This window comes from Anabas testudineus, chromosome 17 (genome assembly GCF_900324465.2).
Source record: "Anabas testudineus chromosome 17, fAnaTes1.2, whole genome shotgun sequence".
In the NCBI taxonomy this organism is placed as follows: Eukaryota; Metazoa; Chordata; class Actinopteri; order Anabantiformes; family Anabantidae; genus Anabas; species Anabas testudineus.
In genome coordinates, this window is record NC_046626.1 from 883,415 (window position 1) to 909,749 (window position 26,335).

The following is a 26,335-nucleotide window of genomic DNA, read 5'->3' on the forward strand; positions in this document are numbered from 1 at the left end:
AAATGAGTGGAGTGAGACCTCCTGCTTTGCTAAGGGGCTCTCCGAACAGCCGTTAACCAATCACATCACATACTTCCCTGTTAGGAAGACGTAGCACCAATGCAAGCTAGTTAGCTAACAAATAGCTTTTATTTCCACACTAAAACTGGAATTGGTTTTATTTAAACTATATGGATGCGTTTTCAAAGAAAGCAAATATCGCAGCGTCGCGGCTAATGTTCGTTAAGTTAGTTTGCTAGCTCTAGGTTTGTTTGATAGTAGCCACATGCTAGGCTAACCAACGTCAACAACCAGGGCAGTCTGAAGTGCAACGAGTCGGAGCTGTGGAGGAGAGACTGCTCAGGTGCTATGTCACGTTAGCTCTGACTTATGTTGTTGCCATGTGCCTTAATGCTTTATTAGATATTTACAAAGTTACCTGCATGTGTGTTTATTTAAATAATTTACTGTTGTCACTGTAGGTAACGTTATATGGAGGACGTTCATGAACATTAGGCAGCTAATGGGTGAATTTAAGTTATTGTAGGTCATCATGGGAAACTTTATTTACGTTATTTACTACAATAGTTTCATTAGCTGCATTTAGGTCTCGCTCATCACTTTCTACAGACACTTAAACCATGGCCCATGTGTTAGGTTGCTTATGACTTTAATATGTCACAAATGAAGGTGATCCATAATGAAGACCAGTAAATCATATAAACTTGTGCTGCACAAGAAAGGATTTGGTGGAAGTGGTAAGTGAAAATTTGAATTCATCTAGCTGTTTTGAAAGACTTGATTTTAACAAGATTGTTTCTAAATGGGCTTTTCTTTGAGTAGATGACGAGTTGGTTGTAAACCCAAAGGTTTTCCCACAAGTCAGTCTAGGGGATATAATTGAGGTTGCACACCCCACAGATGAATACAGGTGAGTAAATGCAGTGGGGGTCACCATGCTGGGTAGTTTTGCAGTTTAACTGATGTTGTTTAATTTACATATTTTTTCCGCCACTGAGCTTATATTGTGGTCTGTTTTGAAATTCTAGTCCTCTCCTTCTGCAAGTTAAGAGCCTCAAAGAGGATCTGCAGAAAGGTAAATGCCCTAACCCTAGGCCTAGATCAAATGAAACTTCTACAATCCTGGTGTCAGCGTTGGTTGTTGCTGTGACAGTAGAAGACAGATGTATTAAACTGTAACGATTACTCGATTACTTCATCAGTCAATCTTATTGCCACTATTTGCTGTTTTTCTTGTCTTTTGTACTATTAAATGGAATATGTTTGGAGTGAGGTGTTGTTTGGAGACGCAGTCTGAAGACATCACCACAATGTTTTGTCATCTGGTAGATTTAGCAATATAAAATTTATTCCTAGGTGCAACCCTAGTAAAGAAGGACCGTGGACAGAATAACAGGAAAAGCTCACAATATAGTGCATTTAAGTACAGCTCTCTTGGACATAGGAGGTGTAGATTTTGTGGTATTATTTGTTACAGTTAATAGTACAGTATATTTTGACCTTTTTCAGAGACAATCAGTGTGGACCAGACTGTAGCACAAGCCTTTAAACTGCGTGCCTATCAGGATGTCATCGTTAACATAGTCGACCCTAAGGTATGGTTATTCTGGGTATTATGCTTATCCTTCACTTGTCAGTTCAGGAGAATCTCTTATACCATTATTCATCACAGGATGTCACACTGGACTTGGTGGAGCTGACTTTCAAGGACCAGTACATTGGCAGAGGAGACATGTGGAGACTAAAAAAGAGTCTGGTAGTAAAGTGTTAAATGATGTTTCGTTATAATAATGTGTAGTTGCACATTAATATAAGTATTTACCTGTTACCATCAACATTCCAGGTGAGCACGTGTGCTTATGTGACGCAGAAAGTGGAGTTTGCAGGTATCAGGTACTAAACATACTTTTCAGTCTCTACACTCCAATTACACATATACGCATAGAGGAAATAGATGCACATGAAAATACAGCATCCAAATTAAGCGACATACAGTATGTTTAGAGGAAAAAAAAAAAGTATAAAAACAAACATTCCTAAGGGGTTAAAAAGCGTGCATTGGTGCTGATTGAAATTACTGCAGACACTTTCCATTACTCAATGCTTTTGGTGTATTTTTTTATATTCTCTAGATCCCAGGTCAGTGAACTGTGGGTGAAAGGAGAGAAGGTGACCTGTGGCTACATCAGTGAAGACACCAGGGTAAGTTTTCATAATAACAATAAGAACATTGTTGGTATAATAATAATAATAATAATAATAATAACAATTCAATAATAATTTTAACAACAACAATAATAATAATTTAATAAGAAGAAGGCAGATTCAGCAGGTTTGCAGGGAGGAGGTGTTGTAGTTCTGCCTTGTGGAAGACTGTTGATGTGTGTGTTCAGCTGCCTCAGTTTAAAAACTGTTACACTCTTAGCATCCAATAATTTGGCCAATCTGGGTAATAATTGCCCAAATTGAGAAAAAGGTGGGAGTGACTAGAGGAAGCGGATAAAGTCACTTCTAACTCTATTACCTGCTAAAGCAAAAACTGACAAATCAAAAGCTTGAGAATATGGAAAACCAGTACCATAATATCTGACTTGTGTTCCACATGTAAAGAAGTGCAGTACTTTGGGATTACTGTGGAGTTCCTTCACAACCTGCTGAAATGTGTCTGTGGGTGGAAGGAGACTATAAAATCACTTCAGACTATTGACTGGCGATTTCTTTATTCAGGTGGTGTTCAGATCTACATCTGCAATGGTGTACATCTTTATCCAGATGAGCTGTGAGATGTGGGACTTTGACATCTATGGTTAGTTGAATAAGCTCACTCTGTCTGTTTTTCAGTGACATACCAGATTTCATTTTGACACATTTCATTTAAATGTTTTGCTCTCAGGTGATCTCTACTTTGAGAAGGCTGTAAATGGGTTCTTGTCTGACCTTTTTGCCAAGTGGAAGGTTTGGGATTTTCTGTATTTGACTTGTCTCTCACTTAACCTTTTTTTAAATTACTTATAAAAAGAACTGAATATCATTAATATTCAATATTGAAGGAGAAGAACTGCAGTCATGAGGTGACCGTTGTACTTTTCTCACGCACATTCTACAATGCTAAAACTTTAGGTGAGTCCTTTTTTCTTTTTCATCGCTCTTGACATATGACAAAGATTAATAGTGCACCGATGTGGGATATATAACATTTAAGATATTAATTTCCTCAGATGAATTTCCAGAGATTCTGAGAAGCTCCATCAGGCAGGATCATGAGGGACGTTTTTATGAAGACTTCTACAGGTCACCACGCTGAGATAGTAGAATCAACCATTACTTGAAGGAGAATACAGACAGCGCTTGATGACTTGTTACTGTTTTGCAATCAGGGTTGTGGCTCAGAACGAGAGACGGGACGAGTGGACATCATTACTGATCACTATCAAGAAGCTTTTTATCCAGTATCCTGTCCTGGTGCGACTGAAAGAAGCAGGTAGCGAATGAGTCCGGGGTGTGACTGACAAATAAATCTTTCCATCTTTTTCAACCAAAATCTTTTCGCATTTTTGTGTTTACTCTCGTGCCAGATGGTTTTCCTGTAGGTTACAACTCAACTGCTGCTCAAGGAAACTATCTGGAGGCCATTAACCTTTCCTTCAATGGTATGTATTCTCATCCCAGACAGCAGTCTTTCTAGGCCAGGCCAGTATGAACAACAGAAATAAAAAAGAACAACCTGTTGCAGGGGACTGTTTTCAATAGTAAGAAATTGTGAAACTCTCCTTTAAATATCAAGAGTCAGTTAAAGTTCAGTTAGTCTTTAGAAAAGACAACACACTGTCAAAACTGTCTCCCACAGTGTTTGACAAGCACTACATCAACCGTAACTTTGACCGCACCGGACAGATGTCAGTGGTCATCACACCTGGGGTTGGAGTTTTTGAAGTCGACCGTCTGCTTATGATTCTTACCAAACAGCGTATGATTGACAATGGTGAGTGTGAAGATACAAACACACATCAAACTTGTGGACAAACTGAACAAATCTACTAGTTTACTCAGAATTAAAGGTTTAACGTATGAAGGTAAATAATGTTGGTGTCTCATATTTTCTCCTCCATAGGTATTGGGGTAGACTTGGTGTGTATGGGGGAGCAGCCATTACATGCAGTACCATTGTTCAAGGTAACACATCATCAGGCTTTGGTTTTGATTTACATTAATATGGAAAGAACTATCAGTTCGATAAACTCTTTTTAACACAGTGCCCATTCTGCCTAACTTCAGAAGGAATTTGACATATGGCTACTATATGTTTCTAAGACTGCTGTAAAATAATCAGTTGAGCATGTCCTAATAAGCAGGTGCACAGAGAAAGCATCTGCAGAGAATGGAAATAACCAGGCAAAACGAGGAGTACAAATTAATTTTCTGGCAGAGAACCAAAGCTGCCCTCCCTGGATGGCTCCAGGAGGGTGGCTTTGTTTCTCTCTTCCAGGCAAGGTAGCTCAAATCATTTGCATGTTGAAGAAAAACTGTTTATAGATGCACAGGAAAACAAGGCCTGCAAAGGATTTTCCACAAGCATGGAATATGATGACTTTATTGTCTAATTACTTTTGAATAATCCAAAAAAAAATCCCAAAACTTTAGAAAGTTTGTGTTAAAGTTAATAAAGTAGTAGCGTAAAGCAGAACAAAATATTTATGTAACTGTTGTTGCTGAGGACATCTGTCCTTTTTTTTGTAGCTGCACAACAGATCAACACCTGGAGACTCTCGTGTGGGAGATGACTACAACCTGCCTCACTGGATTAACCACAGGCAAGACATTGTTGTCAATGGGAATAGAGAGCAATTCAAATGATATATAAAAGCAACTCTATTGTTACATATCTTGTTTGAATCTTTTTTTACTACATCCACAGCTTCTACACCTCGAAAAGTCAGAACTCTTGCAGCTCCTTCACTCCTCGAATCAAACTGGCCGGTCGTAAGGTATGTTCACAGTTATCAGAACTGTTGTTTGTGACTTAAAAAGTTTCAAATGGTTTCTTGCATGTTTTAACATCTGTCTAAAATTACAATTTTTCTAGCTTCATGCTGAAAAATTTAAGAGCAGCAAAGACCATAGTGAGTAGTGTTTCTTATACAAGTATATTTCTTTACTACATCTTTTGAATTTCTGGAAGCATGATTTAGACTTCATCTTTATCCCATCCTTTCTTTCCATTACCTCTTTCAGCCCTCTGTGCTCCAAAGGACTCTGACAATAGCCTGCCTATACAGGTGGACTATGATGCCTATGATGCTCAGGTGTTCAGACTTCCTGGTCCTTCACGAATTCAAAGGAGCACTAACCTAAGGTATCTGAACGCTAAACTAACATCAACACTAAACTCCATTCAATGTAACGCATAGGAGACAATGATCTCTTTATTGAACCTTTGGGACTTAACTCCTTTAGTACTGACTGTGTGATTATCAGGATGGGCCGAGACAAAGAGAGTGGGAGGAAAAGCTGGGGCTCAGTGGACGTTCATGCAGGCATGGGGGTGTCCCCTCCTGTACGCTCTGGGGCTCCTGAGGAACAGCGTAGCCTGGCGTCTGATGATAGTCTGGGTCCTGTGTCCAACATGCTGCTGATACCCCGCATGCCTCATGCCCAATATGAAGTCAGCAGTTCTTTGGGATACACAAGCACCAGAGGTAAGTCCTCCACAGGTTTATTCTGGCCTGTAGCCTGTCGCTGGTGATCATAGTGCCACTTTTTGTTGTTTTGCTATTCTGTTGTTCAGAACTGTTGGAGAAGATGATGGACTCTCAGCGGGATTCCAGCGCCCCAGGCAGGTTCACAGTGGGAAGTGCTGAGTCGACTCTGCACATCCGTCCTGGAGGTTACACGCCTCAGAGAGCTCTCATAAACCCCTTCACTCCATCCAGGATGCCTATGAAACTCACCTCCAATCGTAGGCGCTGGATGCACACCTTCCCCATTGGTGAGAGGACACATAATGTACAAACAAAATCTAATGTATGGAAACTAATAGTTACTGTGTAAGAGTAGCGTAGCATAGTTCAACTCTTTTAGACCATTCATATTACTTTACAATGACACATACATTTACATTTTACATTTAGTCATTTGGCTGATGCTTTTATCTAAAGAGGCTTATAAGTGAGGAACAAGGTAAACAAAAATCTAAGTCAAGGAGACAAAACATCAAAGCAAAGTGAAGTCAAACACATAGTGACAATGACACTGTAGCACTATGTCTAACAATCATTCCACTGTCATTCTTCAGGTCCTTCTGGAGAGGCAATCCAGATCCATCACCAGACAAGACAGAACATGGCGGAACTACAGGGCAGCCAGCAGAGAGATCCTGCCCACACCTCAGCTGAGCTCCTGGAGCTGGCCTATGACGAGGCCACTGGAAAGTCAGACACCCGTACCATTTCCTTTGTAAACGAAGTGAAGTTAAAGCACAGACAAACAAATATAAATGCTTGTTATTTATTTCTTTTTTTCAAGGCGAACATCCTGCAGGCAAGTAGGGGATAATGGCCTTTATGTTGGTGGAGGAATGGAAGAGGTCACGGGAAGTCCTGGAAGCAACAACAGTGGTGATATGCATTCTCAAAAACATACTTACTGTAGCACTTTAACCTTATTTTACATACACTCTGCTCCAAAAGTATTGGAACAGTGAGACTTATACTTTTTCTGTAGACTGAAAACATTTAGGTTTATATCAAAAGATGAATATGAGACAAAAGTTCAACAGTTCAGCTTTTATTTCCAAGTGTTTACATCTGGAACTGATAACTTAGAAGAACCTTTAGTTTGAAAACACCATTTTTTATGTGAGCTGAAGTATTAGAACATGTGACTGGACTGACAGGTGTGTTCTGTTGTCCAGCTGTGTTCTATTAAGATTCAAGATTCAAGATTCAAAAAACTTTATTGATCCCAGAGAGAAATTGTTTTGCCTTATTAACATTGTTTTCAACACAGACAGAAAGAAAAGGAACCACAACCAGGAAAGATCCAACACCAAAAACTCATTATATATACAGAATATGTAAAATAGACAAAGGGAATTGGGTCAATATATATATACCCTATGTGGACTGGCATCAAGTATATGATACAACTATCATTTCCCCCACCCCTTACAGAGGGGGGAGGAATTGTACAGATTGATTGCCACAGGTAGAAAGGACTTCCTGTGGCGCTCTGTGGAGCATTTAATGTTAATAAGTCTTTGGCTGAATGTGCTCCTTTGTCCAACCAACACACTGTGCAGTGGGTGGGAAGGATTGTCCAGGACTAAGAGGAGTTTGGACAGTATCCTCCTCTCAGCCACAACATGTAGAGGATCCAGCTCCACCCCCAGGACAAAGCCAGCCCTCCTAATCAGTTTGTTTAGTCTGTTGGTGTCTGACACCTTCATGTTGCTGCCCCAGCAGACCACAGCATAGAAGATGACACTGGTCACCACAGACTCATAAAACATCCTCAGCATGGTGCTGCAGACGTTGAAGGACCTGAGTCTCCTCAGAAAGTACAGCCGGCTCTGAGCCTTTTTGTACAGTGCTGCTGAGTTCTTAGTTCAGTCCAGTTTGTTGTCCAGATACACTCCCAGGTATTTGTACTCGGACACGACCTCCACCTCCTCCCCCTGTATAGAGAGAGGGATGACAGGACTCCCAGATTTCTTGAAGTCCATCACCAGCTCCTTTGTTTTATTGATGTTGAGTTGCAGATGGTTGAGTCCACACCAGTCAACAAAACTGTCCACCACTCCACGGTACTCCGTGACATCTCCACCCTTAATACATCTTACAACTGCAGAGTCATCAGAGAACTTCTGAAGATGACAAGACTCTGAGTTGTACCTGAAGTCTGAGGTGTACAGGGTGAAGAGGAATGGAGACAGAACTGTCCCCTGTGGCGCACCTGTGCTACAGACCGCAGTGTCAGACACACAGTTCTGCAGGCGGACGTACTGTGGCCGGTTGGTGAGGTAGTCCATGATCCAGGAAATCAGGGGAGTGTTGACCTGCATGTGTTATAATGTCTGTATAATGGTGTTGAATGCACTGGAGAAATCAAAAAACATGCCCCCAGGCTTGTCCAGGTGGGTGTAGGTGCGATGGAGCAGATGTATGATGGCGTCATCCATTACAATATGGGGTTGATAGGCAAACTGGAGGGGGTCAAGTGAGGGTTTGACTAGAGGTCGGAGGGACTCCAGGATCAGCTTCTCAAAAGCCTTCACAATGTGTGATGTCAGAGCCACTGGTCTGAAGTCATTGAAGACTCTGGGACGTGGCGTCTTATTCACTGGAACAAGGCACGACTTTTTCCACACAAGAAGAACTCTCTCCATTTGCAGGCTGAGATTGAAGATGTGCTGGAGAACAACACATAGCTGAGGAGCACAGGCTATCAGCACCCTTGGGCTGACTCCATCAGGACCTGCCGCTTTTGTGAGGTGAAGCCTGTTCAGCTCTCTTCTCACCTGCTCAGCTGAGATTGTTTGGGTGGTGGCTGAGTCGTGTGGGGGAGGGACTGAGGAGCAGGTAGTGAACTGAAGTGGGCTCTGTGGATCAGCCTGGAATCGATTGAAAAAATTATTCAGTTCGTTGGCTCGGTCCACAGTCCCCACAGTCTCCTGGCTGCTGGACTTGTAGCCAGTGATGGTCCTCATGCCCCTCCACACCTCCCTGGTGTTGTTCTGTTGAAGGCGTTCCAGTTTTTTCCTGTAAACCTCCTTCCCCTCCCTGATCCTGACAGACAGCAGTCTTTGGACCCTTCTCGCTGCCTCCCTCTCTCCTGACCTGAATGCCTTCTTTTTGTCATTCAGGGTGGCTTTGATGTCCTGAGTGACCCAGGGCTTATTGTTTAGGAAGCAGCAAATGGTTTTTGTGGGTACGTGGGTGTCCACACAGAAATTGATGTAGTCAGAGATGCAGTCTGTCAAAGGTGAGTATTGCGGGAGGAGATGTACCAGGTTGTGATCCGACTTTCCCAGAGGGGGGAGGGCAGTGGAGCTGTAGTTATATTAACATTAGCATACATCAGGTCCAATGTCCTCTCCCCCCTGGTGGGACAGCTCATAAACTGGGTAAAGGTAGGAAGTGTCTTATTGAGGGTGGCGTGATCAAAGTCTCCAGAGATCATAAAGAAGGCGTCAGGGTGTCTAGTCTGCAGGCTGGAGGTGACCGTCTGAATGACGTCACACGCAGCAGCAGCGTTAGTGAATGGAGGAACAAAAACGGTGATTAATATGGTGTGAGAAAACTCTCTGGGCAAATAATATGGACGAAGTCCCACAGCCAAAAGTTCAATATCAGGGCTGCATACACGCTCTTTCACAGTAACATGGCCAGGATGGCACCACCTGTTGTTAATGAGAACGGCGAGCCCCCCCTTCTCTCCTCTTACCGCTTCCTCCAGCCTCCTGTCCCAGCGCACGGTGCTGAAACCGTCTATATTAACACTTGAGTCAGGAATACCATCATGCAGCCATGTCTCTGTGAAACACATCAAACTACACTCTGCAAAGATTTTGTCCATCCTCACTAGAGCTGTCAGTTCGTCCATCTTATTGTCCAGTGATCTCACATTACCCATAATCAGGGAGGGGAGATGCGGTTTAAATCTTCTCACCTTACATTGATTATTCAATAACAATAAATATCACTGAATGTCTACGCTCAGATTTGAGTTTTGTCTGTTCAGACTGCATTTATAGTGGTGAGTTGTAACCAACATAAAAAACAGAGGGCTGTCTGTGGGTGAAAAACAAGCAATTGTGAAACTGAAAGGTTGAAGAAAGAAAGAATCTGCTCATGATCCCAAACATACAAGCTCATCGTTGAAACACAGTGGAGGTAATCTTATGGCTTTGGCACCATGGCTTTTTCTGGGACAGGCTCAATAATCTTCATTAAAATTAATTAAAGGTATTAACTAAAAATAATTCATTAACATTAAAAGGAACTTGGAGGTCTACAGGAATATTTTGTCTACCAATTTACCCAACCAAACCAATCCCTCATCATGCTGCAAGATAATGACTCAAAAAACACACTATCAAAACAACAAAGGAATTCATCAGGAGAGTGGAAGGAAGTGGAACTCTTATTCGCTTTAGTCCACATTTTTCAATACTTTTGCTCACATAAAAAGAAAAGGTGCTAAGTTGTTTATCAGATCCAGATGTAAACCTGGACATAAACACTGATAATGCTGCTTTTGTCTCATATTCATCTTTTGATGTAAAACCCAAATATTTTCAGCCTACAGCAAAAAGAAAAGAAAAGCATGTGTTTTTCTAAGATTCCAATATATACCTCAGCGTTTATGGTACTGTACCTTCACACATATCCAAGTTACCCATTCTGTGGGGCATTGATTCACAATCAACACAATACAATTACAGATTCAGGCTCTTGCACCTTTTGCTGACACAGAGAACCATTTCTGTTTTTCCCAAAATCAAGCTGAAATGTGGACTTATTCAAACCCAGAACAAGTGTCTAGTCTTTTAGTCCATCTGAATTTAGAGAGAGTCACAACTGTTTTAGAAAATGTGCATAACACAGTACTTCAATGTTGGCTCAGTTTAATCTAACAACAAAGGGTTTCCAGAACATTTGTAAGTAGAGAGAGTATTGACCACTACAGCAGAAGGCCCAGAACAATCTCTCTGCCGACAGGCCAATTTATGGGATGGTTTTCTTACTCTTTGACATTGCATAGTCCCCACAATTATTTGACGATGAAAATAATTATTCTTTGTTGTCTGTTCAGGAAAGGTGACCAACCGTGGCTCCTCATTTGAAGATTTTTCTATCAACAGTGCTGATCCAAGTGAGTTCATCTTGCCCTTACAAAAACAGAGACATGCCTATTGATACCTCAGGCCATACCACAGCATCGGGTTGAAATGTTGAATCACCAATCTAATCATAGTAATAAACCTTCAGAGGTGTCTTTAGCCTGTGAGGGCTTATTCAGCTTCAGCAGGCAGGTTTCTCCATTCAGGGTCCGTGTCCAGGGGTCGCTGGTAGAAAGGACCCTTTCAGGTCATGTTGTTCGGGTTTACATTCTCTGTTGTCCACTCCTCTATCCGACTCTTTTGTGTCTCTTTCTCTGGGCCTCTTCATGTTTATTTGTAACTTCTGTTCAACAATTACCATTGTCCTCAAATCCTCTTATTAATTAGTCCTGTCATAATTTTCCTACACCATGACCCAGTCTCCATTGAATGTATATCTCAATCCTGCATGATAGTACTACATTTCAGTTGATTTGATGTAACATCTCTCTTTATCTTGCACACAGTATTTTCAGCTGAGAGTTTGCTCACCATCCAAATGTTTGCATGATGCGATCTCAGTCACGTTACAGTTCACACCTTTGCTGAGTTAGGACACATTTTCTGCTTGCTTCTGAATGATGCTGATCACAGACTGTCACACGGCCACAATCTGCATGTTTGATCACTGCCCCACAACATCAGGAATCACCAGCAGGGGTCGATGAGGCCAGTAAAAATAACAATTTCCTTGTTTTTTTCTTCCCTTCTCTTAAACTTTCCTTTTTATTTTCTGTTTGTACCTTTTGTCTTCACTCTTTATTCCCACCTTTATGTCTTCATCCTTTCTACTCCTTTGTTTTCTTATTCCCTTCACACACCTGTACCACTCCACTCTGGGTACATGCATTTGTCTTTGCTGTGGGGATTTTGTGTGTGTGTGTGTGTGTGTGTGTGTGTGCTCCTGAAGCCCTGCTGCTGTCTGCACCCCCGATAGTGCCAAGCTTCTGCTGCACGGTTGGGGTGGACTGGAAGTCTCTGACCACACCAGCCTGCCTGCCCCTCACTACCGATTACTTCCCTGACCGCCAGGCGCTGCAGAACGACTACACTGAAGGCTGCTATGACCTGCTGCCGCACAGTGACCTGGAGAGGTAGACAACATCCTGCCTTCAGAATAAAGCTCTCTATAGTCAGTCACTTTTTGCCTATAACTGGCTAACACACTTCAATTCAAATGCAAAAGGAAGTAATGCAGGCCATAGTGCCCAAATTTCAATTGACCCAAATTAAAGCTGAGACTGGGGGTGGCTGTGGCTGTGGCTCAAAAGGTAGAGCAGTTGTCTGCCAATCACAGGATTGGTGGTTTGATTCCCGTGTGTTCCCAAGTGTCCTTGGGCAAGATACTGAACCCCAAGTTGCCCCCGGTGAGTCAGGTCAGCTGCATAGCAGCTCAGCCCTCATGTGTGAGTGTGTGAATCGGTGAATGAGACGCAGTGTAAAGCGCTTTGAGTACCAGCTAGGTAGAAAAGAGCTATATAAGTGCAGAACATTTACCATTTACCTAGACTATTATGTAATATCTGTGTTTCCATGTTTCTGTCTGTTCCTCAGGCGTGAAGATGAAGCACCAGTAATGAGTGCATCTCAGGTGTTTGAGGAGTTTATCTGCCAGAGGTTGATGCAGGGATACCAGATCATTGTCCAACCAAATAATAGAAAACCACAGCCTGCTGTAGCCACGTCACTTGGCAGCAGCCCTCTTTACTCCAGAGGTAACTATCAATGAAAGTCCGGAACCCTTCCATTAAAAACAAAAAAACCCGCAATGGTCACTGAAATAACTTGAAACTGACAAAGGTAATAATAAACAAAAATGTACTCAAAATTAACTCATAACAATCAGACATTGCTTTTAAATTGTGGTTCAACAGAGGTTTGTTAAAAAAAAGTTTAAACTGTGCAGTTTGGTGTCATGATGTGTACCACACTGAACATGGACCTCAGAAAGCTAAGAGAGAGTTGTCCCAGGAGATTAGAAAAACAAATATAGACAAACATTTTAAAGATAAAGGCTTTAAAACCATCTCCAAGCAGCTTGATGTTCCTGTGACTACAGTTACACATATTATTTAGGTGTTTAAGGTCCACAGGACTGTAGCCAACCTCCCTGGACATGGCCGCAAGAGAAAAATTGATTAAGAATAAAAAGATCAGAGGTGAACTCAGAGTTCAAGGTATATCAGTGTACATCACTTCACTGTTAAAAGCAAATCATAATAAATAACATACTAAGAAAATAACACTGTACCTACTGTGAAACACTGAGGAGACAATGTTATGAAAATTATTAATGTTATGTTATGTTCTGGGACTGCTATGCTGCATGTGACACAAGGTTTCTTAAATCTGTGCAGTGCTGTTACTGTTACTGTTTGCAGTGATAAAATACCTGCAGTGATTAAAATACCTGCTTCCAAAAGTAAGAAGAGCAGAGTTGGGTGGTTGGCTATAAATACAATTACTCAATTACTGTAATCAAATACAGTCTTGCAGTCATTGTGCATTTCAGCATTTTCATTTTATGCTACTTCTACTGCACTACGTTTTCAGAGGGCAGTTTTCCACCTTTTCTCCACAACAAACGTTTGTATGACTTTACCACAATGGATTTAAAATAAAACAATTTGTGATCAAAGTTTAGACTTTTACCTTTATTTGAGAGGTTTTAGAAAATATGACATTTACCATGTTAGTAATTACAGCATTTTAAGCGGAGACCTCCATTTTCAGGGGCTCAACAATGATTAAACAAAATGACACTATTGTAAATATAACCATCATTTTTAATGACTGTCTGAAATCTGGGGCCCATGTTCAGTACTAAATTCCTCCCTGTAGATGCTTGTCCAGGCCTTCACTGCAGCCTTCTTCACCTGCTGCTTGTTTGTTGGTCTTTCTGCTTCCACTTTTGTCTTTAACTGAAAACCTGCTCTAATGGGTTGAGATCAGATTTTTCCATTTCTTTGTGTTCAAAAAGTGTTGAGTTGCTTTTGCAGTATGTTTAGAGTCATTATCCATCTGCACGGTGACATGACATCCTACCAGTTTCCTTATTGGTATATGTATCGCTCTATACGCCTCAGAATTCATCTAGCTACTTCTGTCAGCAATCACATCATCAATAAACTTGCTCCTGCCATGTCCTTGAATGTTACCAGTGATTAGCACCTTGTTGTAAACTCCTTCTCCAGAGTATTCTTGACTTCTGTTGGTGTTGTGAAGGGGTTTTTCTTCACCAAAGAAAAGATTCTGTGATCATCCACTGTAGTTGTCTTCTGTGGTCTTCCAGGCTTTTACATGTTGTTGAGCTTTGTTATCTCTCTTATAGCCTGATGTTGTTGTTTCTATTTAATGATGGCCTCCTTCACCTGCATTGAGATCTCCTTGGACTTTATTTTGGTAGCTCCAGTTAAACTGCTTCCAAATACCAACTCAGTATGTGATGTCAACTCCAGACCTTTTATCTGCTTCATTTGTCTCGAAGTAACAAGGGAATTGTTCAAATACTATTGAGTCCCTATAAATGGAGGTACTTTGCTTAAAATTGCACTAATTGGTAAATGCCACATTTTTGTGAAACCTCTTAAAATAAAGCTGACAGTCTGTCTTTTGATCACATCTTGCTTGTTTTATTTCAAATCCACTGTGGTAAAGACTTAAAAACTCACTTTTCAAATATTAATATTTTGGGGCCTAACTGCATCTGGTGACCCTTTAGACGGATCACTAGGCTTCTGTATACAGTGTAGTTAAAACTCCCCCTCAGCTACCTACAAGAATAATAGACAGTTTGCACTCTATGGTTTTAGTATTTGAGGAAATACTGCACATCTCTTGATTCTTTTCAACTTGTGTCATTTCTTGTCGTGTTTTCAGGTCTGGTATCTCTGCGTCGGGCAGAGGAGGAGGAGATAGTTTACTGGCTCAGCATGGGTCGGACATTCCATAAGGTCTGTCTGAAAGACAAGATCATCACTGTTACTCGCTACCTGCCAAAGTGAGTCCACCTGATATCTAACACAAAGACGGCCTATATTAAAAAATATTTCTAGTAAAACAGTAATTACTTTTACACCAAGCAAACAAAAGGACTGTGACAATGCTGTTTGGTTGTTGGAAACTCTTCACTGTCTCTGTCTAACAAAGTAAAAATCAAAAATCAAAAAGGATCCCAAATTCCCAATGACATCAGCAGGATTAAAGTTGGCTATGCTTTTGTTTGTTTGTTTGTGTGTGTGTGTGTGTGTGTGTGTGTGTGTGTGTGTGTGTGTGTGTGTGTGTGTGTGTGTGTGTGTGTGTGTGTGTGTGTGTGTGTGTGTGTGTGTGTGTGTGTGTGTGTTGTAGGTATCCATATGAGTCTGCTCAGATCCAGTACAGCTACAGCCTTTGTCCTCCACACTCTGATGCTCAGTTTGTGTCCTGCTGGGTAGAGTTTGGCCATGAAAGATTAGAGGAGTATAAGTGGAACTACCTGGACCAGTACATCTGCTCTGCTGGCTCAGAGGACTTCAGGTACCACAATACAGTTTTTTAGCTGTTTCTGATTTCACAGTAAAAACCTCCAGGTCAGTTACCTTAGTCATTCTTTCTTCTGCCTCCCTAGTTTGATTGACTCTCTGAAGTTCTGGAGGACTCGCTTCCTCTTGCTGCCAGCTGGGGGTGCTCGGAGGGTGGCAGATGGTGAGGGCCACTGGGATGTCTATGGCGAGGGAGCAGGAACTGGGATGGGTGGCAGCGGGGACTGGGTACTGCTGGATGGCTTCATCCGCTTTCTGGAAGGTCTCAACCGCATTCGGCGACGCCATCGCTCCGACAGAATCATAAGAGTGAGCCTCTCCTAGTTTAGTTTGGACATGAACAGACATTTTACAGTTGTTGTCTCCTCAGAGTTTGCAGTTGAATGTCCATATCTCTGTCTTAGTTTTGATAGGCAGCATATTCTAGTTCTTTTAATGCAGCAGTGCTGGAGTTTTTCAAATGTAAAACATTTTCATTCTACAGTTGTTAGTTGTCTTGAATTGAGCACAGCGGCAAAAAGATCCATTATCTTGTCTCGTCCACTGGTAGCAACAAAGTCTTTTTACTAAAGTAATGAACTTAAAGTTACAGTACTTTTTTTTAAAACATTAAAAATACATAATTACTATAAAGTGTATATAAAACAATACACCACTATATACAAACTACTAGCAGAACATTGACCAGTTCAAGCGACTGAGTTACATTTAAGGATTTACAGTTGGACCTTTTATGAAATGTGCACATTTCTTACACCGTATATATATACAAATTAAGCTTTCAATACTGGATTTTTTTGTGATCATTATAGAGAACTGTGGGGTTGCAATCATTAAGCTGGATATTTCTCTTGAGGTCAGAAGCCACAGATCCAACATGTCTTTTGTAGAAGAAATTTAACATTGTGACTGTTGAATGTTTTGTGCTGACTCAGCTGAACCCTAAAAGTTAACGTGTTTCCTTTATCTATGCAACTGAGTGTTCAGAAAACTCTGCTCTGTGAACCCAGATAAGTCTTGATAGCATTACTTAAGAACAATACCCCATTGTCTGGTTAAGATAATATGATGATCTTTTCCTGTCATGAGGTTTGAGTAAGCGTAAAATTAGTAAATCCAATTGGTAGAAAGTCATGTACCACATTACGCACGTTATGTGTACAGCTCTCCCTGGGTGACGAATAAAGAAACAACAAAGACAAACAGACTTTTCTCTCATCATTCCTTTTTTTTTTTGGATGAGGATCAGCACGAATTTCAAAATTTCCTCCACACTTTCCATTTGCTCTTTGTGCTAAAATACTTAAATTGCCTTTCCTGTGTTTTTTTCTTACATTTGCCCACTGCAGAAGGGCACGCCAATGAAAGGACTACAGGTTACAAGTCCTATCCCTCCGTATCCTACTGAGCCCATTCCACCCCCACAAGGCAAGAAAGGCACGTCAGCTTTATCTGCTCTGCTGGAGATGGAGCAGAATCAGAAGTGAGTGTCCCCTGGCACTGCAGACTGATGTGTTGTTTGCATTTGAGCCATACATCTCAGTCTTACTGCATTCTCTCTTCTCCTTTCAGGACGCTGGAGGAGCAGCAGCAGCAGACTAAGCCCTCAGCAGCTATCAGTGACCCCTCAAACGTCACCACAGCTCCCACATATGTAGACAGTCCCCGCAAGGTGAGCGGCTTTTCTGAGTGTGTAGATCATAATAAGTTGTCCTGCTTCAGGCATTTAGCTTTTGCAGACATTCCTTTTTCTCAGCAGCAAATACTTTGATAATTATTCTCTGCTGGTGCTCTACTGTGGGGCTTTCCCTCTTGTTTTCCTTTAATCTGCATTTTCCTCCATGGTGTTCTGTTTTCTGTTCCTGTTGCTGGGCTTTGGGTGTTTGATTCTGGTGTATGTTCTTCCTGTATGCTGACAGGATGCTGCCTTTATTTTGGATTTTATACGTAGCCCCCGCTCCTCCTACATCTATCACTCTCAGGTCAGTAACAAGGTCTTGGGGCATTGCTAAAGCTGTGTGTTTTGGTGTGCTTGCTGTGCCCCTCTAACTCTACATTGTTGCATGAGAATGCAGGAACACACTGTGTGGGAGTCACATGATTTTTGACTTGCAGTGCTCTTTCAAGTTTTTCACTTTTAATGAGTTTGCACTTTGTGCACCATAGTGCCTGCTGACACCCCCAGGATCACATGTTATACATAATGTCTATGTAATGGTTTAAGCTGTATAAATTTCCTGCTGACACATGTAGCCTTAAAACTAACTTAGTGGAGTTAGAAGTTTTACCACATACTGTAAAATTACAAATGTAACTTTTAAATTTTTGTACGTCCAATAACCAAATGTTTCAACATAATTTGATCAGCTAAATTAAGCCAATAAAATAATAGATTTTTGTTGCCACACTCAACAGTCTAAAGAGCAGAACATGATGTGTCGGGCTAAAACAGCTGAACTATCTTCAGGTGTTGGAAAATCTTAATAACTCCTCAAAAGGAGGAGTTTTAGATGGACTCAAATATATATTGAATTTCATTGAAACATGCTCTGTTTTTCTATACAAGTGTTGAAGTTAAATGCTCCTTTGTCTTACACAGAGGGAGGGGCCAACCTGATGACCTGGTTTCAGCACAAATTTTGAAATCAGGTTCAGGTTTGGGTCAACAGACATGTTTGAACATGATCTAACCCATAAGCTTTGCACAGTAATGAGTTCCTCGCTGGAAGTAAAATCCCAGTGTAACTAACTAACTAATTAAAAGTCATTACAAAGCAAGAACAAACAGTTACAATATTGCTAACCTACAGAACATCATCAAAAACTATTCTACACATACACCAACAATATACAACTACCACAAGGTATTAAATAAAATTATTTTAAAAAGCCAAACCCTCAAGTACTATACAGTTGCAAGATTATGATTACGTGGAGTTTTACATGAATTGGTCATAAAATGTGCTCTGATCTTCATCTAACTCACAAAAATAGAAAAACACAGTCTGCTGAAAATAATAGTACACAGACATATGTTTTCATGTTTGTATTGAACATAACATGTAAACACTCACAGTGCAGGGTGGAAAAAGTATGTGAACCCCTAGCCTAATGACTTCTCCAAGAGCTAATTGGACACATTTTATGACAAATTAATGTAGAAAACCATGAAATTCCAAAGGGTTCACATACTTTTTCTTGCAACTGTAAATTGAGGGTCTTAATAGAGTAGAAATACATGAATCTGTGAGTGTATGCTAGGATCATTTAAACAGCTACTTAAAACAGATCATTACTAAAGGCTATGGCAGCAGCTGATACATATTTCACAGGCTGACAAAGAAAACCATTTGCATGGCTGGACACTAATAGATATAAGTGAGAAAAACACTTATTTTGTCTCATCTGAAACAGCTTATTTATTGATCCTTTACATGTGTAGTTACCTGCTGAAGCCAGTGAGGCTGCAGATAAAGGAGTCCAGCCTGGAGTGATAGCTGGAGGGATTGTGCAGCCAGCAGGAGAGACTGCAGCTAATAGCAACACAGATACCAGGTAACATTGTAGTTCGTATAGTAGTTGAATTCTTGAAATGTGGGCATTACATGTTAGGTTAAATTGAGATGGCTATGTTCTACGTTCTCTTTGCTTTAAAGCAAAGGCTCTTGTTGTTGTACAAAGCCAAGTGAGACCTCAGTGAGAATTGCTGATATCCTTCTCCACACTAATCTGTGGTTTTCTCTATACAGTTATATTCTTAAGGTCTTAAACTTTACACTCTTAAGTGCCTTGAGATGACTTACGTTGTGATTTTGCACTATACAAATTTAATTTAATTGAATTTAGCACTGACAGTGAGCAATCTGTTCACAGTGGGCAGTCTGCAGCTGGAGCCCTCTCTCTGTCCTCTTCCTCAACACTCCTGGAGATCCTGGAAGCCATCAAACATCCCACGTGAGATTTGTTGTTGTGTGTTTTTGTCCTGATTTATGTACAGTCAGTTGTGTTATGTATGAAGCATATCCTCTCAGATGTTCTCCCTTAAACTGATTCACCCTCATACAGCCAAACCAGTCAGGTTTACAGTGAGGTTAATGTATATCTTCTAGCAACGTGTCTGTGCTATCTGGGATTTCAGGACAGGTGTACAGCTGCTCCCCGAGCAGAAAGGCCTGCCACTCAACTGTTTTATCAGTGCTGAGGTGGTTCATTGGCTGGTCAACAATGTGGAGGGCGTGACCACACAGGGGATGGCTGTGGATGTTATGCAGGTAAGAGCCACCTGTCCAGACTATAAAAAATGTGTTGAGTTGAGGAAAAATGTGAAGATGATTTCATAAATATTCCAGTTTAGTACTTTAACGCTAATCTGCTGTGTAATAACACTGTGGGGCACAGCAACATCATTAAAAAGTGCAACAGGGCCAAGAAACAGACATTTATATTAAACTTAATTTAAAAGTACATAATGTTTAGTAGTGAACTTTAGAGGTGCTATCAGACCATCTTAGTTTCTAGTCTTTGTGTTAAGCTAAGCTAAGTAGCAGCAGGGTGTAGCTTTGTATGCATTGTACACATATGTGCACACATACAACATCCAGCATAAAAAGTGTCTAATAAATAAAGCCAAAAGAAAAAAGGCCTAAATGTCACATTTACATTCTGATAAATAAATAAATGTACAATTGAAGGTGGTGTGTGTGTGTTATGCCTTTCTGTATTTTACTGCTGTTTAACATTTGTGCATTTTGTCTGCATAGAAAATGCTGGATGACGGTTTGGTGGCTCACGCTTCTGGAGACGCCATGCGCACTTTCGTCTACGGTTTCTACTTCTACAGGATAGTAGGAGAGAAGGATGGTGAATGGATTTTAGACACACATGAAGGCCTTTTATCTCCTTATTGCCTTTATCCCATCAAATACTGTAGTATATCCACAGACTGTCTTGTATATTTCTCATCAGTGCCACTTCTAGACCCTTTTTGTCTGTCATTTCAAGTGAAAATAACTAAGAAATGCAGGACATGTCAATTTTAAAAAAGTTTGGCAGATAGGTAAGAGAGGCTAGAGTTGCTAGTTCAGACTGTTTATTTGCCTCCTAAACTAAAACTGAAACATGCAAATGAAAAGATATATAAATCAACCATATCAAAATTGACTGCACATTTAAATTTCTACAACGTTATGACACGTTTCCGTGCTAGTCAAAAAAGCCTATTAGCTCAATGCTAATGCATAATGGAACTCTCCATCAACACGCTAACAGAGATTAACATCAGTAGTGATGTTATACAGTAGTGAGGGCTAAACCACCCTAAGGATGAAATCCTAGAACTGCCCCCTGTCACTTTCTATGTCCTCTTCAGGTCTGACCTCCCAGCTTCCCACCACAGCAGCTGGAGGCTGGTCTGCAGCAGCCCTCGAAGACTTTGCCCTGTTCCAGAGGAAATGGTTTGAGGTGGCTTTTGTGATGGAGGAGCGGCGACACTGTGACCTCCCAGCTTTCCTCCTGCCCTGGCTGCCCAGCCGGCCGGCCTCCTACGCAAGTAGGCACAGCTCGTTCAGCCGCAGCTTTGGAGGACGCAGCCAGGCCGCCGCACTGCTAGGTACACCCAGCCCGAACCTCCTAGCTCAGCCCACACCACAGAGGAGTCATGGCCTCACATCTGAGTCTACTTCAGGAGAGTGTCTGGGTCCAGTATTTACATGTCACAGAGAGCACAGAGGGTGCATTTGTTTTAGGGCTCAGATATTCCAATTGGTTCTCCTGATGATATCCAGTCCTCATAAAACCTGGGAGGATACTGAGCACCCTCTAGTGAGCCCCCATGCTTTCATACAACACTGATCCACCTCCACTGGCTCTTTGTTTTCAGTTTGTTCCAAGTTATCAGAAAGTCAGTTTAGTGACACATAGGCATTGGCCCAGCAATTCATAGAGTTCAGGAGGAAACACAGAGACAGATAAAATTATACTCAAGTCAGGATTATACAGTATGTAGAAGATATGTAATTCTATTTCTTTGTTTGGAGCTGTGTCATGAGGTGGCCCAAAAACCTTTTTTGTGAAGGTTGCAGCTCTGTTGTCAGATTAGTGAAGATATGTTCTTAGATGACACATGTTTGCACAGTGATATGTGGTGTGCAACATTTAAAACACTAAATTGAAAATAATGAGCCGCACATGCATAACACCATCCCAACTGTAGTTTTCATCTCACTCCTACTGTGCCATTCTTACCATCACCATAACAGATTCATGTAACGTTCACAACACTGTCTGTTACTGTCACCATCTTGAATTCTGTGTGACACTGATTCTGGACTCGGCTCTCGTGACAGTGGACTGTAGATATGCAGTGAAGAGCTGGTGGTGGTGTGTTTCCAAGTGTGTAAAGCATGCAGGGTGTATGTAGATGCAGTTTTATTAATTCATCCCCACGTGGCTTGTGTTCCCACAACACTGAAGAAGATGATCCAATGATGCAATCAAATTTTTTTCACATCTGCTGTCCAATCAGTGCATGTTGTGTAGTTAGCTCGTAGCTAATGTATGACCAATGGTAGTTGGTGTGCATTCTGTGGTGTTAGTGGCTGTGGAACAGTAGTGCTGTGGTGTGCACCGTCCTCATCTGTCACTCTGCTTCTGGCTTTTCCAACACAAGGCGCTACTACAGAGTTTCTGCTTTGGCTTGAATCTGGCTTCACATCACTGCTATAAGCGTTGTCACCTCAGCTTCCACTTTTAAAGCAGGTTTACTTTGCTAATTTCCTGTGTGCTGTCGGACTGTGTAAACTGGTTTTGCCAGATCCCCAGAGGTTCATTTTACAGTTGTAAAATTAAGTTGAGAAAAACTTGGCTTTAACAGCAAATCCAAGCTCAAATGATAAAGGCTAAATGTATATAAAGCACAACTAAAAACAAACCTTTTATGTAACCATTTCCATTTTCTGAGTATGCTTTTGGCCGTTTTCCTTAACATATTGATAGTTACTGGTGCTGATTGACTTTATTAACTTTAACAAGTCTATAAAAAACAATTCTTTCAACAAGTCCATCCAACAACTCTTTCTAACACCTGCCTGTCCATCATGCCATCCATGTCTCCTTTTGCTTCCTTTGCTCTCCGTCTCTCTGTCTATGCCCCTGCTCCCAAACTTCCCCAGCTGCTACAGTCCCTGAGCAGAAGACGGTCACCCTGGATGTGGATGTTAACAACCGCAGCGACAGAACTGAATGGTGTAGCTGTTATTACCACGGAAACTTCTCTCTCAACGCTGCTTTTGAGATCAAGCTGCACTGGATGGCCGTCACTGCCGCGGTGCTCTTTGAGATGGTAACTGGAAGCTCTAGTCCACCAGGTCACACCTCATTCTTCACATGTGAAGAGAAGCAAATGCAAAATAGATCAGATCCCTGTCAGGTCCAACCAGTCCACACAATTACTTTGATTTTGAATATTTATATGTTGGAAACACACAAAGGACTGATGTGGAATACAAACAGCACTTGGGTCATGTGTTGTACTGTTGCCCTAGCTGTTAATACGTACTGAGTAAAGGAATCTTTTCAAACACACCAAATATTCTCAGTATGCCAGTAACACAGCTTTTTTTAAACAAGGAAATGATAATAAGAAGAACTGTTTTGGTTTTTGTTACAGCCAGTGACAAAGAAAATATTGAGGAAATAGAAACTAAGTTCTAAGTATCATCAAATCCTAGAAGTGAATCTCAAAGAATCAGGATATCACATAAAGTAACTAATGATGGTAAACACACTGTGAGATCATCCACAGACATGCGGCGGGGTGGGTCAGGCCTACTGACGGCAGCACGACACAGCATGGTCACACTGCCTTAATTAATAATGCTAAAAATGACCAACTTAATCATACAAAATATTATTTTAAGCACTGAGACTTTGGATAGAAGTGATTGTTCTAAGTGGAAAAAAAGACTTATTAGTATTAGAAAATTGAATGTGTCTACTGTCTAAAATGTGAAAACTCAGTATTTCTATACCTCGCAGATTGCAGATTTTTAATGTCACCATACGTACATTACACACACTGTCTGGCCTAAAACAAGCCACACATTCTCAGATTTCTTGAATCAACTTTCACTTTTGTTAGAGCATGCATTCCAAACTCCAATAAGTTTATAATTGACAGTAATTGATAGAAAAACCTGGTTATGCAGTATATTCAGGCCTCATTGTGTTGCTGCTGTTTATATCTGTTTACTTAGTGGAATCTAAGTGAGGACTTCTTTTATTGGTCAGACACTGTATATGTAAGTATAGTGTATTATGTGTATCATATAGTGTATTTTATAACATAAAAATCACTATTAGTTCTGAGCATGTGCTAATTAGTTGTTATATGCCAGGTTCAAGGTTGGCACAGGAAAGCCGCCTCCTGTGGCTTCCTGCTGGTTCCTGTGCTAGAGGTTCCTTTCGCTCTGACCTCTTACCTGTACGGAGACCCCCTGAGAGCCCAGCTCTTCATCCCTTTAAACATCCACTGTCTGCTGAAGAATGGCAACGACAACCTGTTTGAAGGTACAGAAGTCGTCTGAGCGCTGTGTTCAACTGTGTGCACTATGTTTTGTAGCTCAACATCCGTTTCCATGTGTCAAACAGGTTTCGAACCAGAGACGTACTGGGACAGGATGCAGCTGTTTCAGGAGGCCATACTGTACAGGTTGTTGCTGTTTTGTGGTTTACCTAACTAAAAGTAATGTATGAAGTTCTGTTTGTCTGTTCCTTGCTGCCTCCCTTTCATTGTTTCTAAGATAACTGAGTCATAAAACTACAAAGACAAAAACAAACCAAAACACGATTGTAGCTATACAGTGCTATCATTCATTGATGCAGCTAGATAAGTGACAGCTAAGCAACTACAGCATTATAGACATTTTGTTCCTTAAAAGCTCCAGATGTCTCTCTGTGGACTCAGGAAAGCACTCATTTAAAGATTACAGTTTGACAAAGCATTTTTACCAAATTTGTTATCTCTAAATGATGTAAAAATGTCTAAATGCTGTTCTCTGTCTTCCAGATTCGGCTTTGTGCATGACAAGTTTTCTGCTTCTGCTTTTAATTTCCCCTCTGAGAACAAGCCCCAGTACATTCACGTAACAGGTTTGTCACCTCACAACATAAAAGCAGAAAAAATGCCTTTTGGTGACCAGACTATGTGAAGCATCCTGCATGGCTTCTCTTCCTCCAGGCACTGTGTTCCTGCAGCTGCCGTTTTCTAAAAGGAAGTACCCCAGTGGGCAGCAGCGCCGTCGCAGAAACTCCACCACATCCAACAGCCAGGGGCCGTTTGGCGCTGAGGAGCGGGTTGGTTACTACTGGGCCTACAACACTATGCTGACCAAAGCCTGGAGGACGGGAGTGCTGGGGGATGAGCGGCTCGGTGATCGCCTGCTCAGAGACTTCACTGACTTTTGCGCCAACAAGGAAAACAGACTGCTCAACTTCTGGGACAGCTGCCAGGAGAAAATGAATGCTAGCACTCCCTGACAGGAGAAGCAAAAACTGGAAGAAAACTAATGTGAAAGAAGAGAAACAAGGACTGTGAAAAGATTATGAGAACAGTTTTTTCATTTTCACTATTCATTATTATTGTTATTCACATAATCCAATAAATTCTGCTGTATGGAGTCGTAAAACTGACAAAAAGCTGTAATAGTTTACATCCTAAAATATTACACGTTATGTAAAATGGAGTGTTTAATTACAATTTACACAAAGTATAAAGCTTTATAGTTTTGACATAGAATCATTTGACCCATTATTAATGAATACATTAATACTTACACCCATTCTTTTACTAGTTCCCAGTTCCAAATGAACTTTTTCCTCGTTGATGTTCAGCAACAGAGTGTGAACGCTGAACACCAACATTTCTTCATAAAACTGCACCCAGGCTGTTTTATTATTTCATTATGCATACGTTTGTGTTTTAACTAATGCTAACCAAGTTATCGAATTCATTCTACTGAGAATTTTTTTGTTTGACGTTACAGGACAAAGCCATTTATTTCACACATCTGCAACATGTATTCGATGACACAATCAAGTTCAAGACTAATGAAGGAAAGACTCAAGCATCATTTTGCGTTTGAGTTGTGCAACTGTGGTTTTCACAGGCTGTAACATGCATGATGGGATTATTGGAAGAAAGATTTTTGCCATGGACACTGATTATTTTGTTCAACTGAATTTTCAAGAGCACCGTGTAATGAATAGTTTTTATTACATACTAGTTTTTGTAGTTTTATGAGTTAGTGCGTCATCATTTCTCAGACAGCTGATGCTAGCTAGCTGAGAAATGATGTCGGTATTATTGAAAGTTAATTTAGCTTTTTTAAAGTGATCAGACGTTAAAGGAGAACTATAAAGCTTTGCATCTGAATTTACTGCATCCTAATCCTTTGACTAACAATCTTATTTAGCCTCATGTGTTTTTTATTTTCAAGCCTTCACTACATTTTGACAGTTTCAGGGCTCCATACTTGAGCAGATTAACCGGTCAACAGCTGGTCCCACTGACTCCTCGATGATTGACCCTCTGATGTTTTTACAGTATTCAAGGCTCACTTTTCTGGTTAGAAATGTAACTTATAAATGTCATGTAAGGACAGATATTCTACTTCAGCACTGTGGTCCTTTAATTCTTCATTTCCACAATATAAATATTTCAGCCTGTACACTTGTACTTTTCTTGTTCATGACAGGCAAACAGGAAACACACAAACAATGAGCTATTTGTCTGCCGGTGAAGCACCTGCTGGTTTCAGACTTCCTTGTGGTTTTCATATCATATTCACCCAACACTCTTTATTTGATGCAGTTGAACTGACACTTCTTCAGACTCTGGGTCTTGTCTGATAATTCACTGTTGCTGTGATTTAAGGCTAAA

General features: G+C 40.9%; 1 protein-coding gene across 4 annotated transcripts; it reads left to right on the top strand.

The window, feature by feature from the left end:
* Positions 1–72: 72 nt before the first annotated feature.
* depdc5 (DEP domain containing 5, GATOR1 subcomplex subunit) lies at positions 73–26,123 on the top strand. Of its 4 annotated transcripts, XM_026374092.1 has the most exons (43): positions 73–343; positions 670–737; positions 823–910; positions 1,029–1,075; positions 1,510–1,595; positions 1,673–1,756; positions 1,844–1,893; positions 2,133–2,202; positions 2,728–2,806; positions 2,894–2,955; positions 3,051–3,120; positions 3,219–3,291; positions 3,378–3,481; positions 3,576–3,650; positions 3,848–3,982; positions 4,112–4,173; positions 4,738–4,811; positions 4,916–4,985; positions 5,084–5,120; positions 5,233–5,353; positions 5,476–5,696; positions 5,786–5,986; positions 6,293–6,428; positions 6,523–6,614; positions 10,813–10,872; positions 11,790–11,973; positions 12,434–12,594; positions 14,759–14,879; positions 15,227–15,394; positions 15,486–15,708; positions 16,749–16,882; positions 16,972–17,071; positions 17,319–17,381; positions 18,842–18,954; positions 19,273–19,353; positions 19,538–19,670; positions 20,160–20,259; positions 20,768–21,007; positions 22,569–22,738; positions 23,793–23,964; positions 24,046–24,106; positions 24,464–24,546; positions 24,635–26,123. In XM_026374092.1, exons 2-43 carry the CDS (start codon positions 680–682, stop codon positions 24,931–24,933), a joined length of 4,761 nt encoding a protein of 1,586 aa, XP_026229877.1. In that variant the 5' UTR covers positions 73–343; positions 670–679; the 3' UTR covers positions 24,934–26,123. The 4 variants fall into 4 exon arrangements, with proteins under 4 accessions (XP_026229877.1, XP_026229879.1, XP_026229878.1 ...); XM_026374094.1 differs by having other exon boundaries at positions 73–737; positions 20,768–20,947; XM_026374093.1 differs by having other exon boundaries at positions 73–737; positions 11,817–11,973.
* Positions 26,124–26,335: the final 212 nt, after the last annotated feature.